This window comes from Oreochromis aureus, linkage group 5 (genome assembly GCF_013358895.1).
Source record: "Oreochromis aureus strain Israel breed Guangdong linkage group 5, ZZ_aureus, whole genome shotgun sequence".
In the NCBI taxonomy this organism is placed as follows: domain Eukaryota; kingdom Metazoa; phylum Chordata; class Actinopteri; order Cichliformes; family Cichlidae; genus Oreochromis; species Oreochromis aureus.
In genome coordinates, this window is record NC_052946.1 from 35,601,270 (window position 1) to 35,615,993 (window position 14,724).

A 14,724-nucleotide genomic window follows, 5' to 3' on the forward strand; every position below is an offset into this window, starting at 1 on the left:
AACTCTAGTCAGTTGCACTTCATGCATTCTATGATGCAACATATTTCCCTACAGCAGACATGCACTGGGAGTTTAAGGTTATGCTGTTTGCAACTTATTTTCCCAAAGTCAGAGGCAGAGAAAGAAGAGTATGGTCAGCAATCTCCTGCTCAGTCCTTCAGGGATAGCATCCTGCTGTTGTTCTCCTTGTTGTTGCTGCATCGTATTGTTCATGCTCTCCTCAGCTGAACTTATTGAAGCACAGCTCTCTGCAGAGAGATGCCCAGCCTCTCGCTGGTGGGACATATGATTCTGTTGCTTCATTTGTCTCTCTATCACTTCCTAGGACTCATTCTCTGTCTGTCTGGTTCTCTAGGTGCCATATTATGTCACTGTCACTGACTGGTCATGTCGCTACAAGCAGGTTGGGGTTTGTCCAAGTGTTTGCCGAGGGGAGGGTGACATCTGCTGAGCAGAGTGAACTGAGGCTTTAGGAAACTGGTTCCATCTGCACCTTTTTGATCAGGAAACAGAAGAAATTAGATTTTCTTTATGAGTGCTTTTGCTCCAGCTGTGAGTGATGGGTGCTACAGTCCCACCCACCTTCAGTAATGCCAGAATCGGAGGTTCCCTCTACTGAATCTTGATATGTTTGTTGTCACCTAATTGGTTCTAGTGTTAAAGCAGACATATCAAGCTGTTTCAGCATGTCAAATGTCTGCAGTGTTACAAAGCCCAAAGTCCATGCAGTTATTCTCTCCCACAGAAAACATCTACAGTAAACTTTTTGGCAGGCCAGAGATTCCTCTCATTGCTTATCTACATCACCATGTAAAACATTTAGCACAAGTCCTGCCAAGCTGGCCTAAAACAAAGCATGTGTATTTATATCTACTTCCTAGAGCCGCTTCAGTTAACTTTAAAATGTCTGATTGATGAGTCAAGTGCACCAAATTATCTCTTACTGGCTGCACAAGTGAGCAAAAGTTTCAAAGCTCTGCTAAACATAAGTGTGTTCATTTTTTTACAGCAACATTCTTATGACAACAGGAAAGCACATTAGCAAGTTGCACAGCTAATGTGGACGACAATAGCATTGCTGTTATTCTTAATATATCACTTATGTGTTAGGTTTGGTAAGTTTATATGCTCAGCCACTTGATTACTGATGGGGAACGATTGTGATTGTGAAAAACCAGTCTCCTTCACAAGTTGATAATTGTCCTGGAACATTTATTCCCATTAGGAGCTTTATCCATGTTTGCTTAAATATACTCAGCATAACCACAAAAGGTTGTTTTTAATATTAAAGTGTAGAGGATGGATGTTTTAAGTGCTTATCAACCAGCGTAGTCTGGTGTAATACGACTGGACAGTTTCCTATATAAGCCTTTAAACATCACAAAGATTTAAAGGATTTACATGAAAGATAATCTGCTAAAACATTTATGACTCAGCAAAATTTAAATAACAGATCTCTTATTACCTTAGAACTTAGAGCTGTACCCAGAGGCCCACGTTTACAAACATAGAACTATTATTGGATTTTGACTGAACGTTGCTATTTTTCTTTTCATATTTACAGTAGAGTTATTTTAATTGGTGCAGTGTTTTCCTTTGTCTTTATTAAACTTTATTAATCCCAGAGGGGAAATTGAGTTGTCATGGCAGCAAATATACAACAAACATCAAACAGTCATATAAAATGAGCGTAGAAAAAGAGATATTGATAGATAAATATTAAGATAAAAAAATATAGAGATAAAGGTATAAATATAAATATAGATAAATATAAAAGGACATGTATGTGTGCATGAATGAATTCCATGAATGATATTCCAGACATTTGTTTGAGGAAATTTTCTCTGACTGGATCTCCTTAAATTTGCATTGAATACCCCTGCTTTAGAAATACCAGTCCATTGTTATTCTGTAAAGTAAAGCAGTTTTGTCAAAGCTGCTGGTGTGGTTCATTTATTCATAAGAGGTCCACAGTTTTTTTCTCAAACCCAACCAATTAGTTCTTAGTGCCTAAAACTAACCGGCAAATGGAAGCGCAAAGGAAAAAAATGGAGCGACATTAGAAGGTAAAAATAATTTTTAAAAATTAAAATTAAAAAAACATGATAAAAAAACATCTGTTTCCTGGTTGACAAACTTCCTACTTATGCCAGTACCTTCCCTCCAACATCCAAAGGTGAACTTTGCAGGTCTCTAAAATAGTACCATTATCTCTGGCCACTAATATTGCAGTGGGCTGTGTGTCTGAGCATCAATACCAAAGGACACTTTGCACATAACAGAGGGGTGACAGGACAGCAATACATTACACCCCGGGATGAAAATGTGTAGGAACCGTTAAAGAAGTCAAAAGGCAAGCACTATAAATCTGATGCCCATGCAATTTTTCCTGGAAAAAAAAATCTAGCGATCATTCCAGATACACAAATTCAAGATGTCTGCAATTAACTTCAGATTAATGAAGAAATAATCAAAGAAATAATCTACTGTGTCAGGCATTTCTCCTCTCAGGCATTTTTAAAAGTGGATTTTATTCTTACCAAGAAAATTGTGTACACCAGCTAATAGCGAAAACAAACATACCACAAGCTTTATGAGAACAATATGTGCTGACTGGTTCTACGAGGTTACTTCCTCACTGAGAGCTACATTATGCATCGTTCTCTCATTCAGAACCTATAATAGCATTAAAAGCACAGAGTGGTAAAATGCATGTCAAGGTCCTCCAACACATGCTGACAGTTAAGCTCTGCATAAGGAGTATATTAAAATTTTGCCAATGTGAGGGCAGTTAAGATGTGAGATGATTTTCTGATGTTTCCTTCTGCCCACACAGCCTCAAGTTCAGTTTGCTCTTCACTCCTCTCCTTCTTTACCCCTGACCTAGACTCCCTCCACAGCAGCCTCCTTTGGGCCAACTTGGACTAAGTTAAAGGAGGGAAAGTCTACCCTCGCCGCCTCCACACAGACCATTTCTTTCCTCTTGCCATCAATCTCCCTGTGCCCCCTGCTTCTTCGTTGCTCGAGCTAATTAACTAAAAACCAAGCAGAGATTTTATATAATTCAGCAGCAAGAACTGCCACGTCCCGATCCAGAAACACCCAGAGAAAAACATGGTGACTGAAGCCAAAAACCACCAGGAGAGGAAAAAGGAAAAAGTAAAGCCCAAATTTTGTCTCCCCAGCACAAAATATCAGAACATGAGAATCTGGAAGCCGAAACTATGAAATTCTCTCAACATATTTTATTTCTTCCATGGCTACGTTTTAATCAGACACACTGGGAAAATTAGTCGCAGGCCGGGCATGACCAGTATCAAGGTGTTGGAGCAGGGAAGACAAGGAAGTGGAAAGAGCTTGCAAGAGGAGAAATGGCACAATGAAGTGGAAGATAGAAGCTCAATTGTGAAGGTTTTGACAGGTGCAGGTGAGAGAGGTGTAAGATGAAAGACAGCCAGAGCGAAAGACAGGGAAATGGACTGAGAGAGGCGCGAGGGATCTGTGACCAAATGGTCTTTGCGGAGTGCTCGCTTCTCCACTGAAATCTCCTGACCACTCTCCATTAAGCTTGAGTCCAGGGAACAATATATAAAGAAAGTTTTGACATGGGAGAACAATGTGCAGGAAACAAATAAAAATAAAAACCCCAAAGAACAAAAAACAAACAAAAACATGAAAGTGTATCTAATAATACATCCTGTATAGCTTCTGAAATCCTACACAGACTAAAAAAGAATGCAAGATTACAAGACTATATTATTACACATCTTCTTAAAAAACATAACATCAAACCCTTCATATGTCCACTGCGTGATCTTTTATTTATTAAGATACTGTGAGTCTCGATGCATACTGAGGCTTACCGAAAGGGTCACCAATCCAGCTGGGTTACCTATGTCTTTTTCCCCCATCTCATCCTCCCTCCCTTCTCCAATAAATTCAATGCTTGTCTGAATTAATGCATTACAAGCTGTGCTTGCGATATTAAAAAATGATAAAAAACTAATCCCTCCTCCACGGTCTCATGTGAGGCAGGGTCCTCACACTGAGCTGACCCTGAGCATTCTCTGCCATCTGCACCATGAGTTATGATATTTGGTGTCGCTTGGATTACGCTTTAATATTTCATTACAAAATCCTATTCTATATATCTCCCCCAGGTGTGTTACTATTAATCATAAGATGCTGTGAATACCCAGGGCTCAATCATACCACCTAACTGCTACAGGTGCGTGATATTCATAAACAAATGTTTTGCACACGTATAAAAAAATGGAAAAAAATAAGCACAATCTAGAATTATCACGTTTCTGAAAATGTATAAGACCTGATTGTAAACTGTCATTGCATAATGCAGCACAGGTGTTCCCACTGAAGTGCTTGTTTAGTGTATTAATAAAGGTAGTTGGAAATTGTGCATGCAAACTGCCACACATTGACACACACACACTTGCACAATCTGTCATCGTCTTAAGATTCTGCGTGTTGTCTCACTGCTCCGTGTGAGCTCGTGTTCAGTTCACATGGTTGTTTCTCGCACCAGTAAACACACGTGAACACACACTGCTGTATCAAATAGCAAAAGTATGAAGCACAGCATGTGTTTTCTCCCAGGGGGAGCTGAGCGTTATGCCATAACTGGTGGCCCCCGCCGAGAGCTGAGCTACTCATCATGCATGTATGAAACAAACACAGTGCCCATCATCAGGAGCCAAGCGTCCCTTCTGATGTGATCTATTTCCAAAGCTCGACTCTGCTCCTTGCAGCCAGGAAAAAGAGAGCGAGGGAGAGAGAGATTAACACGCTGCTCACATCACAAAGATGACTGGGGACCTCTCAAAGTGGAGCAACACGAGTAGACCAATCCAAAGTAGGGCTGACCACTTCACCTAGAATCTCCCTCTGCTGCTTTATTTTATTAAGTCACGCAAAAGAGGACAACAACAACTAAACCCCAGCGGAGATTCAGGAAAAACAACAGCAGAATACATTACTAAAAAGCAAACAAACAAAAATATGCTTCCCATCAATCACTGATAAACTCATCAGCAAAGCGTTTAGTGAGGTCATTGACCAAAAGAACTGAGGGTCGTTTTCCTGTAGCTTTCTTTACGACTAAACATCTTTTTGCAACCAGTAGAGTCGCCCCCTGCTGGCCATTAAAAAGAACGTTTCAGATTTAAATCCATCTTTTGTGGTATCTATGGGTTTAACTTCTAACAATAAGATTGTGATGCTTTATAGCTAAAATACTGACTATTTCTATGTTAGAATATTAGCAACATGCTTATTCTCACTATAAATACAAGACACATTTGGGACTGATGGAAATGTCACTAGTTTCACTTGGTCATAATTCAAAGCGTTGATCAAATTAACTTATTGACCTGATGTGGAGCTTTAAGGGACGTTATATAATCACCAAAGTGATAATATTTCATCTTTATAATGATATTAGTGTGTGTCTTTCATGGTAATCCATCCTATAGTTGAGATATTACATTAAAAAGGAAAATGTCAGCCTCATGACAGTGCTTAAAGAAAGGTCAGGGGATCAACAAAGTCTTTAGGATACATCCTATCGGGACCACAAATGTCTGTACGAAATGTCATAGCAATCCATCTAATAGTTGCTGAGATATTTTAGTTTGCAGCAAAGTGGTGGATTGACTGCTAGCATGGCTAAAAACAAGCCAGACAAACAAAGACTTTGTCTTTATAACCCGTCATAAAACTGGGAGATGTTTTAAACTGGGAAGTATCTTAGGAAATATTTAAAATACAAATCTGACCAGACAGCATGTTTAAAGTGCACCAGAAAAAAGTAACTCCTAAATAAATCAACCTGAATATTTAAAAGAATGCACTCAAACATTTTGTTCTCACTCTGAATTAAAGTCGCCATTAGAAAAAAAGGAGGTGATGGATAAAGTGATGGAGTTCCAGCTGCCCTTCTCCTCTGGTCAGGACACCGCGCAGTGATGGATGTCTGCCCTCTTGGCAGATGCGTTACAGGGTCACGACACACCCAGCTGTAGTGTCCCTTTATCGGCTTCAGCTAAGTGTTCATTTTCTCCTCCCTGCCATCATAGCTGTAACACCTCAGTGGTAATTGCTGTGTGATAAATAAGCTTTGTGTAAGCCCACGTTGGTGATGACAACACGGAACAATCACGAAGCCTTATTCCCTGCATTCCTTAATTTCATCTCTCAGCTGTAAATGCGAGTGTTTGGGGATAATTCATTTTATCGCAGGTCCATTGTTTGCATGCACGTCTGTGCCGCACATATTTACAGCCAACAGATTACGAGGAATATTTTCAAATTGATGTTATCAGCTCCTCAGAACCCCCCCACACCCACCTCTTTTTTTCTAAGCTACCAACCAACTCCTCTGGAGGAGCAATTTTCCACTGTCGCTCTATATGGCTTGGTGAGTCATACACAGTACTATTGTAATAATAGTAGACCTTCCATTGAGATAGGCGGGGATGAATTAAAATGCTGTGTGAGTGTGTGTTCTGCAGTGTGGCTAGAGATCAGTTCAAGACAGATCAGGTGTGGTTATCTTGACCCGGACCTCCATATGTGCTTTGCCCGCTCTGCCCTCATCTTTCTCACCTTCACTCGGGTATAGAGCAAAAGGGAGATACAGACCAAACAAACTTTGAGCCACTATAAAAGGCTGTGAGAAAACAAAAATGATAATGACAGAAAATAGAACAAGAAACACAGTTTCACACCAAAAACCTCTAGCTATCTCCATTATCGCCACATCCTCCACCACTCAAACTGGCAGTTACACAAAGATCAGCATCGGAGGCTGGACGGTAGCTTGGGCCGGGAGACGTGAGACCCTCTTGGGGCTAAGGCAGCAGCTGTCCACAGGCCGTCTTTTCCAGATTATCCTGGCAGTGAAACCTGGGTCGCATGGTCTGATGTGCAGCCCAGTGTTCTGCTTCTCTCTGTTTGGCCGCGTTTTCACTGAAGCTCAAGAAGTCACTTTTCCAGCAACAGGTCAGGGATATTTTGTGCTAATTTTAAAGCTTTCACTGTGACATGTTGGTTGGAACACTTACTGCCTTGCTGTGTGTTGCTGTGGGTTTCTCTCACCAGGGTCGGAATGAATAAAGGAATGCCTTTGCTACTCTAATCCATGTTATATATCAACCTTCCTTTTGGATATAGTTAGATTGCAAATACACGTACCACTCTGAATCAGTGGATGCCCCAGCCTTACCTATATGTAAAGTATATGTACTGCACTGAACTTGTAATTTGACACATTAAGTCAGCTTGTGTCCTGCTGTGTCTATTAAATTTATGAGGCTGCAATAATCATCTCTATAGCATTTTATTTTAAAATAACAGCCTATTAAAAACCAGCTTAAACTCATCTTATTAAGCATGCTTTGCTTTAAAGTATTTTTTCTATTTTTTCTTAAATGTGCAATATAAATAACATTTGACTAATTTCATTTTTTAAACCATATTAACTTTATGTTTTTTTAGTAGTAGTTGAATGGTCTTGTGGGTTTTTTTTAACATAAATACACCCTACAACACAGTTTCTATAATTTAAGGAGAAAAAAAACTAAAGTATTTTTTAACAACTGCGTTAATTTGCAGATTATGATGTTATATACAAAAAAAGATGTGAATCATTACTGAATAAACTCCCCAAACTCCCCATTAGTGTTTTATGAAAACTGTACATGCAATCAGCAGCACTAAAGCCTTTTTCAGTTATTAAACTCTCATTTGCTGAATTCAGATTGACACAGGAACACAGTAAGATATGTTTCATTGAGCCAGTAAAGATGAATCACCAAACATTAAACCAATGAAAACACATTTTGCCATATCTCCCATGATGCTTTAAACTGTTACCAAACGAAAGACATTGTGTTTACCATTTTTTATTAACTTGAGCTTCCTGAAGCACCAATAGAGACCAGACGAGACACGAAAGGGGGAATTTATTCAAGTTGTCTGCTTCTGCCGCTCTGATTTCCATGTGTTTCTTTCCAACATAAAAGCTTCAACCGATTGCCAGTGTTATTTGCAGTAATGTGAAAGCCCACCATCTGGCATTCACAGCCCAGTCAGTCTAAACCAAAGCAAGACTCCTCTGACAGCTGCGGGCTAGTTTGTAAAATTCAACAGAGAAACTGGCTTATTTCATGCAAAACTGCTTTTGTTTCTTACTATAAGTAGGTTGTCCTAGTTAATTTAATTAAAAATTTGTTTTTCTGGAATAAGTATAGAAAACAGCAGACATGGAATAAACACGGATCAAATACACTAAGAGTTAAGTTAAATTTCATCTGATCCTTTACAGGGGATGGTACTGTTAAAATGGTGAATGGGTGATTTTAGCGAGTTTACACATGCAGTTGCTGCACAAGCCCTCAATTTGATACAAGAACAAGCAAACAGCCCAACTAACATCACTGCATCAGCATGAATTAGTCTTATAAACGTTCAAATATTTCAGGTAATGGGTCCTGCATTTTCACTTTGCTGGTATTTTTAGCTTTAGGAAACCGGTCAGCCTAATAGGCCAGCATTTGGTTCAAGATGCAGCGGATAAAATTTACATTTTTCTGCTGATTTTATGTGTTTTTAATTGTTTTTTTTATTTATTAACTTATCAGTTTGTTAAAATATGACGGCAAATGTGTTCCACTTTATTAATAATTGAAGTTTAGCTTTATTTGTATTTCATTACCAATACCTACATGCTATATTATTTTCTTCCTCTCTGTTTTCTGTAGAGAAAAGCTAACAGTGCTAGCAGAATTAGCACCATCAATACAATAAAGTGATACACGACTGCATGGTACTGATAATTTTACTGATAATGATGAGGCAAAAAAATTTAAATGTTTCACCTATAATAGAAAAAATGAACAACAACTAAACAAAAAGGAAAATTGTTTCACGTTTCATTCAAATAGCACTCCAACTTATTCACAGTTTTTCGCTCTTAATGACTAAACCTTTTTACCTTATTACTGATCGTGGAACAGATTGTACTATGATGGTGGCAATCAGAGTGACAGTTTAATAACTATTAAAAAAAACTTTGTGAATTTTGAAATTGTGTTTAATTTACAAATTAACACGAATATAGTTTGGTTTTAAGTAGGTGTAAAACAGGACATGTAAAAGAGGACTAGCCCATGCAAAATATTCATATTTAAAATTTATTTAAAAATAGTTTTTAGAACTTTAAGGGAACCCTGAATTTTGCTTCCTGATATTTCTCTTCTGCTGAAAAAAGTCTGTTTGCATGTTCTGCTTCAGACTGGCAGAATGAAGCCACTGAGTAAGGAAACGAGGTGACGTGCCATTTACAGCCCAATATACATCAACAACAGCTTCCATACTAGATTTTTTCACACTTACACAAAACCTGTGCTTTTTAAGACCCGTTCTTTCGTTGTATATATGAATTTAAAGAAATACACCTGGATCACTTCCCCCTGTTTTTTAATTCTTGGGTAACTTAGAGCGTTTAGAAATAGCAGCAACTAATAGCAGCATGACCATATTTTTATCCTCAGAACTAAAACAGAAAATATAGAATGAGGGAAATTAATTAAGTCTTAGAAATTTTGCATTACAAAGTCTGAATGCAAATTCACCAACTGTGATGACACTACCATTACATGAAACAACACAAAAACAGAAATTGTGAAGTAAAATAACAGTTACATTAAAATAAACCCTTGTGATAGTGATATATAACTTCAGGGCTGTTCTGTGATTCACTTGTACTGTAGTATTTAAATTTTTTGCAACTTGCTTCATTATATGTAACTTACAGCTGGAGTTACTTTAAAGTTGCAGGTTAAAACTGATCAGTTAATAAAGATATGATTAACTGATATTGATTAAACTAACTGATTGTATAGATGAAACTGGTTCAGCCAAAAGTAAGATCCTAAATAAATACTAATGCACGCGTAACAGTAATCTAGTAGAATAATATAAAAAAGATTATTTCTTGCCGGGATCCTTTTTCGTTTTTATGAGCACTTTTACTGAATACTGTATTTGAAGCTCATTACATGCATGCATGACTGTTGTCAGTATCACAACTCTTAGTTAAGCAACTTAACATATTTCCCTACAATTAATGATCATCAGCATTGAGAGTTGAATATTATATTGAAGATTGTGTTGTGCTTTGGCTTCAAAGGTTGCAAGCACCTCGAGGTAGCTGTTGTTATAATTTTGGCACTATATAAATAAAATTGGATTAAATTACATAAAAAAAAACTTTAGAAAAATAAATTCACAGTGCACGAAAGGTAACTGAAAGCCTGACCCAGGGTCATCTTTTCTATCTGCATGTCAAACAGAAACTGAAAGCTCTGACAGGGAAAGAAGCAAACACCCGCAAAGGCCTGTTCAGCCGTGAGAAGAGCAGCAGCTCTTTCCAGAATCTGCAGCATGTTCTGGCTTTCTCTTTTCGTGCATCTTAAAAATAATACCATTGCCTTATCAATAATTTCACACATAATGCTTCCTTTCTTGTAACTCCACATGTATCTGAGCTGTCTGCCAAACACAGGGTTGTACACTTTGTATGTAATTTAATTTTGGCACCATTATAGTGATTTTCTGCCTGCTGCTTGCCTCCATTTGTTATAAGTGGATCATCTAGAGTTTTCATAACACTAGTGGGATTTTAAGGTTGTTAGTACCCAACTTTACCTCTGCAAAATTTTAAAAACAGTGCAATAATTTAATGATCAAAATACAATCAAGCTTGCATTTACAGTCTTACGTGAGCTCCAACAAATAAACAATGATGATTGTGGCTTTATGCAAAGCAGAATCTATGTAATGTTTTATTTTACATCAATCTTCGCACATTTAAATTCCCTCTCCTTAAGGCTAATACAAAGCCCGAGGTGTTCACTGCATCAAGCAAGGGATGACTCATTTCACAAGTAATGGTTTGTCAAAAATGGGGCATGGTGCTGTCGAAAAAGGAGAAATCAAATTAAATAAAATGGATCACCGGTTGACCTTAAGCAAACGGTGTTAGAACTGAAATTAAAGAAATTAAAATACAGTATGAATCTGTGCCATTTTTGTAGGTTAATTCTTTGATCTCAGGGAATAATTTCAGAGGCAACAGATACAGCAGTAATGTGATTGCTTCCGTCATCATGTTTTATCAGATTACATATCTAATCGCTTTGTAAATGGAGAGTATAATTTGTGCAGATTACAGGCCAGTGGTGGCTCCTGTCTGCTTGACAGTTCAGATGATCCGCAGACAGCCAGAAGGATGGGCAAAAAGACAGCAAGTGGGAAGGAAACCACCAACCACCTGCTTTAATCCCTGATGGAAAATCATCTGATCCTGCTGTTTCTGATAGCCCAGATTTTTTCCCCCACAATGGCGCGAATAAGTGAATAATATGTAGGCACGCACTTGAGGCATGGAAACATACTCGGCTGCATTTCTCACACACGTTTACGGAGACTATGGAAACACAAAGCTATGCAGAATACATGAGACATGACTGCAAAGGAAGTAGGACTATATATAATGAAATTAAAGCAACTCAGTTTCTGAAATATCCCTGGGGTATATAGCTAGTTGTTTTATGGGGGGGAGATAAGAGGATTTTGTCAGGTTGAGATGCTGGCTAATACTATTGTTTCTACAGGGAGCATAAAACAGCAAAGAAGCTTTTCACACGTCTTTTCTTCTTTTGTAGTACTGTTACTGTAGCTATCATTTCAAAGCACGAGGTGAAAAAAAATTATAATATCACAGCAGAGGACATATTATGAAGGAAGTGCAACTGTTTTATTAGGTTTCTCTCTTCTTTTTTTGCCTGAATGTGAGAAACCACCCATTCAAATACATTAAAGCAAATTCATTTTAAAGACATTATGGAAATGATCTACAAAATAGGTTTTACATTTTAAATGCTGTCAAAAAACATAAAATGAGTTTAAGGTATCCTGCGAGAATTCCGATTCTCTCTCCGTCTCCCCGTCTTCCCTTGCAAACTCACTTATGCACTTACACGTGTGCTTAAACAGCCCTTTAAGTTACTCTAATAGACCATTAAAGGTGGTCAAATTAAGTTAGAGGTGTGGTTAGCGTAGCCCTCTCTTTCCTTCTGCTGACTTGTCTTTTCCCTCATGCCTCCTCGCTGTTTACCCAATTTTTCACCTGCCTTCACTTCTTCACTGCCTCCTTTAGCTCGTCACTCCTTAATCCCTCAACCTAATAGTGCTCCCAAGGAGGCAACTTGTCATACTATGCCAGCCAAATCACTGTATCATCTACACGGCATAGTTGGTGAAAACAAAGAAGATTCTGTCCTCCTTCGTCTCCATCGCAACAATTTCAAATGGCACATTACAGAAAAGCATGGTTGATTTAATCTATTACCAAGTCAATCCTAATACTTGAATCTAGTGGCACTCTCACGATGAGCCTTAGCGGTCCTACTTGGCAGGTGAAATGATTTGCATTCAATCTTCAAAAGAAGTGCAGGGGCTATTACCTGTCACAATACAACCTAACCCCAATCTGCCAGCAGCAAAATGTCTTTAAAAAAATCACAAAACACCCCAGTCACTTTTGAGTCACTTTTTGTTTGTTTTTTTGCTTGGAGAGAATATTGGTTATTGTCGGCCACGAGGCAAATCTGTTGGAACTCAAGGTTTTTCACCCAGCTGCCCTCTCAGCTCTTCATACACTTTGTCACTTAAACCAAGCGGCATTTGCCTGTTAATATGACTTCTTTAAGACTTCACAACATTTTTTAATTCTTCTTTTTTTAAGCCAATTAAAATGTTTTGTCAAAATTCTAAATGATTAAACAGTTTCACAGTTTTTTATTTTAAAAAAATCTATTTGTAGAAACATTAAACGGCGTATTATAGTGAGAAAAAGATCCAAACTGGAAAAAAACTAATTTGAGCAAAGAGGAAGAGGAAGATGAAGGAGGCACATGTAGGGAAAAGGGAGAAGAGGAAGAATATGGTGAAAGGTCATGTTTTTATTCTCTTTTATTTAACTGAGGCCAAAGACACACCGAGCACAGATGCTGTGTATCTGCTGGGACAGCCAGCCTTCTATTATATTCTGTTGTACTGTATTGTACTCTGTCATGTGTGGAAGTCTGTGCATTATTACAGTCAGTGTAAAGAATAAAAAAGAAGAAACTCTAATATAATGTGCACAGCCGACTGAGCACGCGCGTGCGTGCACGCGCATATTCATCCACACACAGCAGTAGCTGCAGCAGCAGCCAAACTAGGCGCACAAACTCTTTGCCATAGCGATGACGAGATAATAAAAGAAGCCACGGGCGCGTTTAACTTCAGAAGGAAAATTAGAGGAAGTTGCTAAGAGCACAAATAGATAACTAGATAAGGAGGGGGCTTCTTAATAGGGGAAATGCTCAGACAGCAGAAATCTTCGCCTTTTGGAGACGGGCAAAAGTCGCCATATCCTTTCTGCAGTCAAATAAAACAAAATTAAGCCTCCAAACAGCCGTGCTGTTGTCTGTTTCGTGGCTAAACTGGTTTTTTGAAGATATAACTTTAAGCCAAGTTAGAGAAACTGGAGGATTTACACAGTTAAAATGCGATTTCTTACGGGGAAATAGTAAAAGGTTATTGCTTGGATCATTTTCTCAGGTGAGTGATCTCTAGAAAACTAAACCTCTAAAGAAAGAGGGCAGATGATTCTCTACGAAATCATCCAGATCTCCGTGGATCAACACACATTTTAATTCCCCTTTCTCGGTATGACAGTAAACTCACCTTCCGTAGGATCCACTGGCTCAGGAGAACTATGGTCCAGCTGAGAACCTGCATGTCACCTTCCTTTTAGCGGACCACGCCGAAAAGCTACGCGTCTCCCCAGCTGAACATATAAAGACACACCGCGGAATCCAAGCAATCCCAAGTGGCAGGCGACAAGTGATGTGTTTGAGAAAAACACGGATAAAGTTGTTTGTTTGCTTAGTCGGAGTCACAGTGATTTCTAAGGACAAACTTTGAGCGGTGGTTTCAGTTTCTCCGGTCCGCCTCATGTGGCACATCCATGGTGTTTGCCTCCGCTCATGCTGGACGTCTGACGGAAGTTTGGTGCGAAAGTCAGTTTGGAAGGTGGAGGCAAACAGCGGAACGTTTGAAGATCACCTGCGCTTCTTGTGTTTTGTGATACTAACTGGCTGATTTTGAGAGATGAGATCTGTCGCGCGCCCTATCTCTCCTTCTCCTCCCCCCACCCCCCTCTGTCTTTCTCTCCCTGTGTTCGCGCGCGCGTCACGGCGCACAGCTGCTTCTCCTTTATTGGAAACCGCACTGACCACAACTGCATGTAGATTATGTTGTCCAGTCAGTGTTTACACCGAGAGCTGACTGCTGACACTCTCTGGCGCCCTGTTAGTCAAACAGGATGCTTTTGTTGGATATTTATTTATACTGGACTGATTTCTAAGCGTAACATCTCTTTTTTAAGTTTCCAAAGTTGTTTTTTTCCCACTTTCTTTGTTATATGCGACAGTAAATTGAATATTTTTGACTCATTAGTTGGACAAATCAGTCAGTTTGAAAACACCTCCCTCGTTGCTTTGACTGCTTTTGTTTTTCACGTTAATTGAGGAGATATATTATATACTAATCAACACATAGATTAAAGGGAATTTGAGCACAAGTCTTGTGTGATAC

At 38.8% G+C, this 14,724-nt stretch overlaps 1 protein-coding gene across 1 annotated transcript in view; it reads right to left on the bottom strand.

Annotated features, from left to right (window-relative positions):
- LOC120440364 (neurexophilin-4) overlaps nucleotides 1-14,271 on the bottom strand; it is a 49,731-nt gene extending 35,460 nt beyond the window's left edge. Inside the window, exon 1 of the mRNA XM_039612707.1 lies at nucleotides 13,813-14,271. Within this exon, the coding sequence (XP_039468641.1) occupies nucleotides 13,813-13,866 (54 nt within the window). The 5' untranslated portion in view covers nucleotides 13,867-14,271. The remainder of the gene's footprint in view (nucleotides 1-13,812) is intronic.
- Between the last annotated feature and the right edge of the window lie 453 nt (nucleotides 14,272-14,724).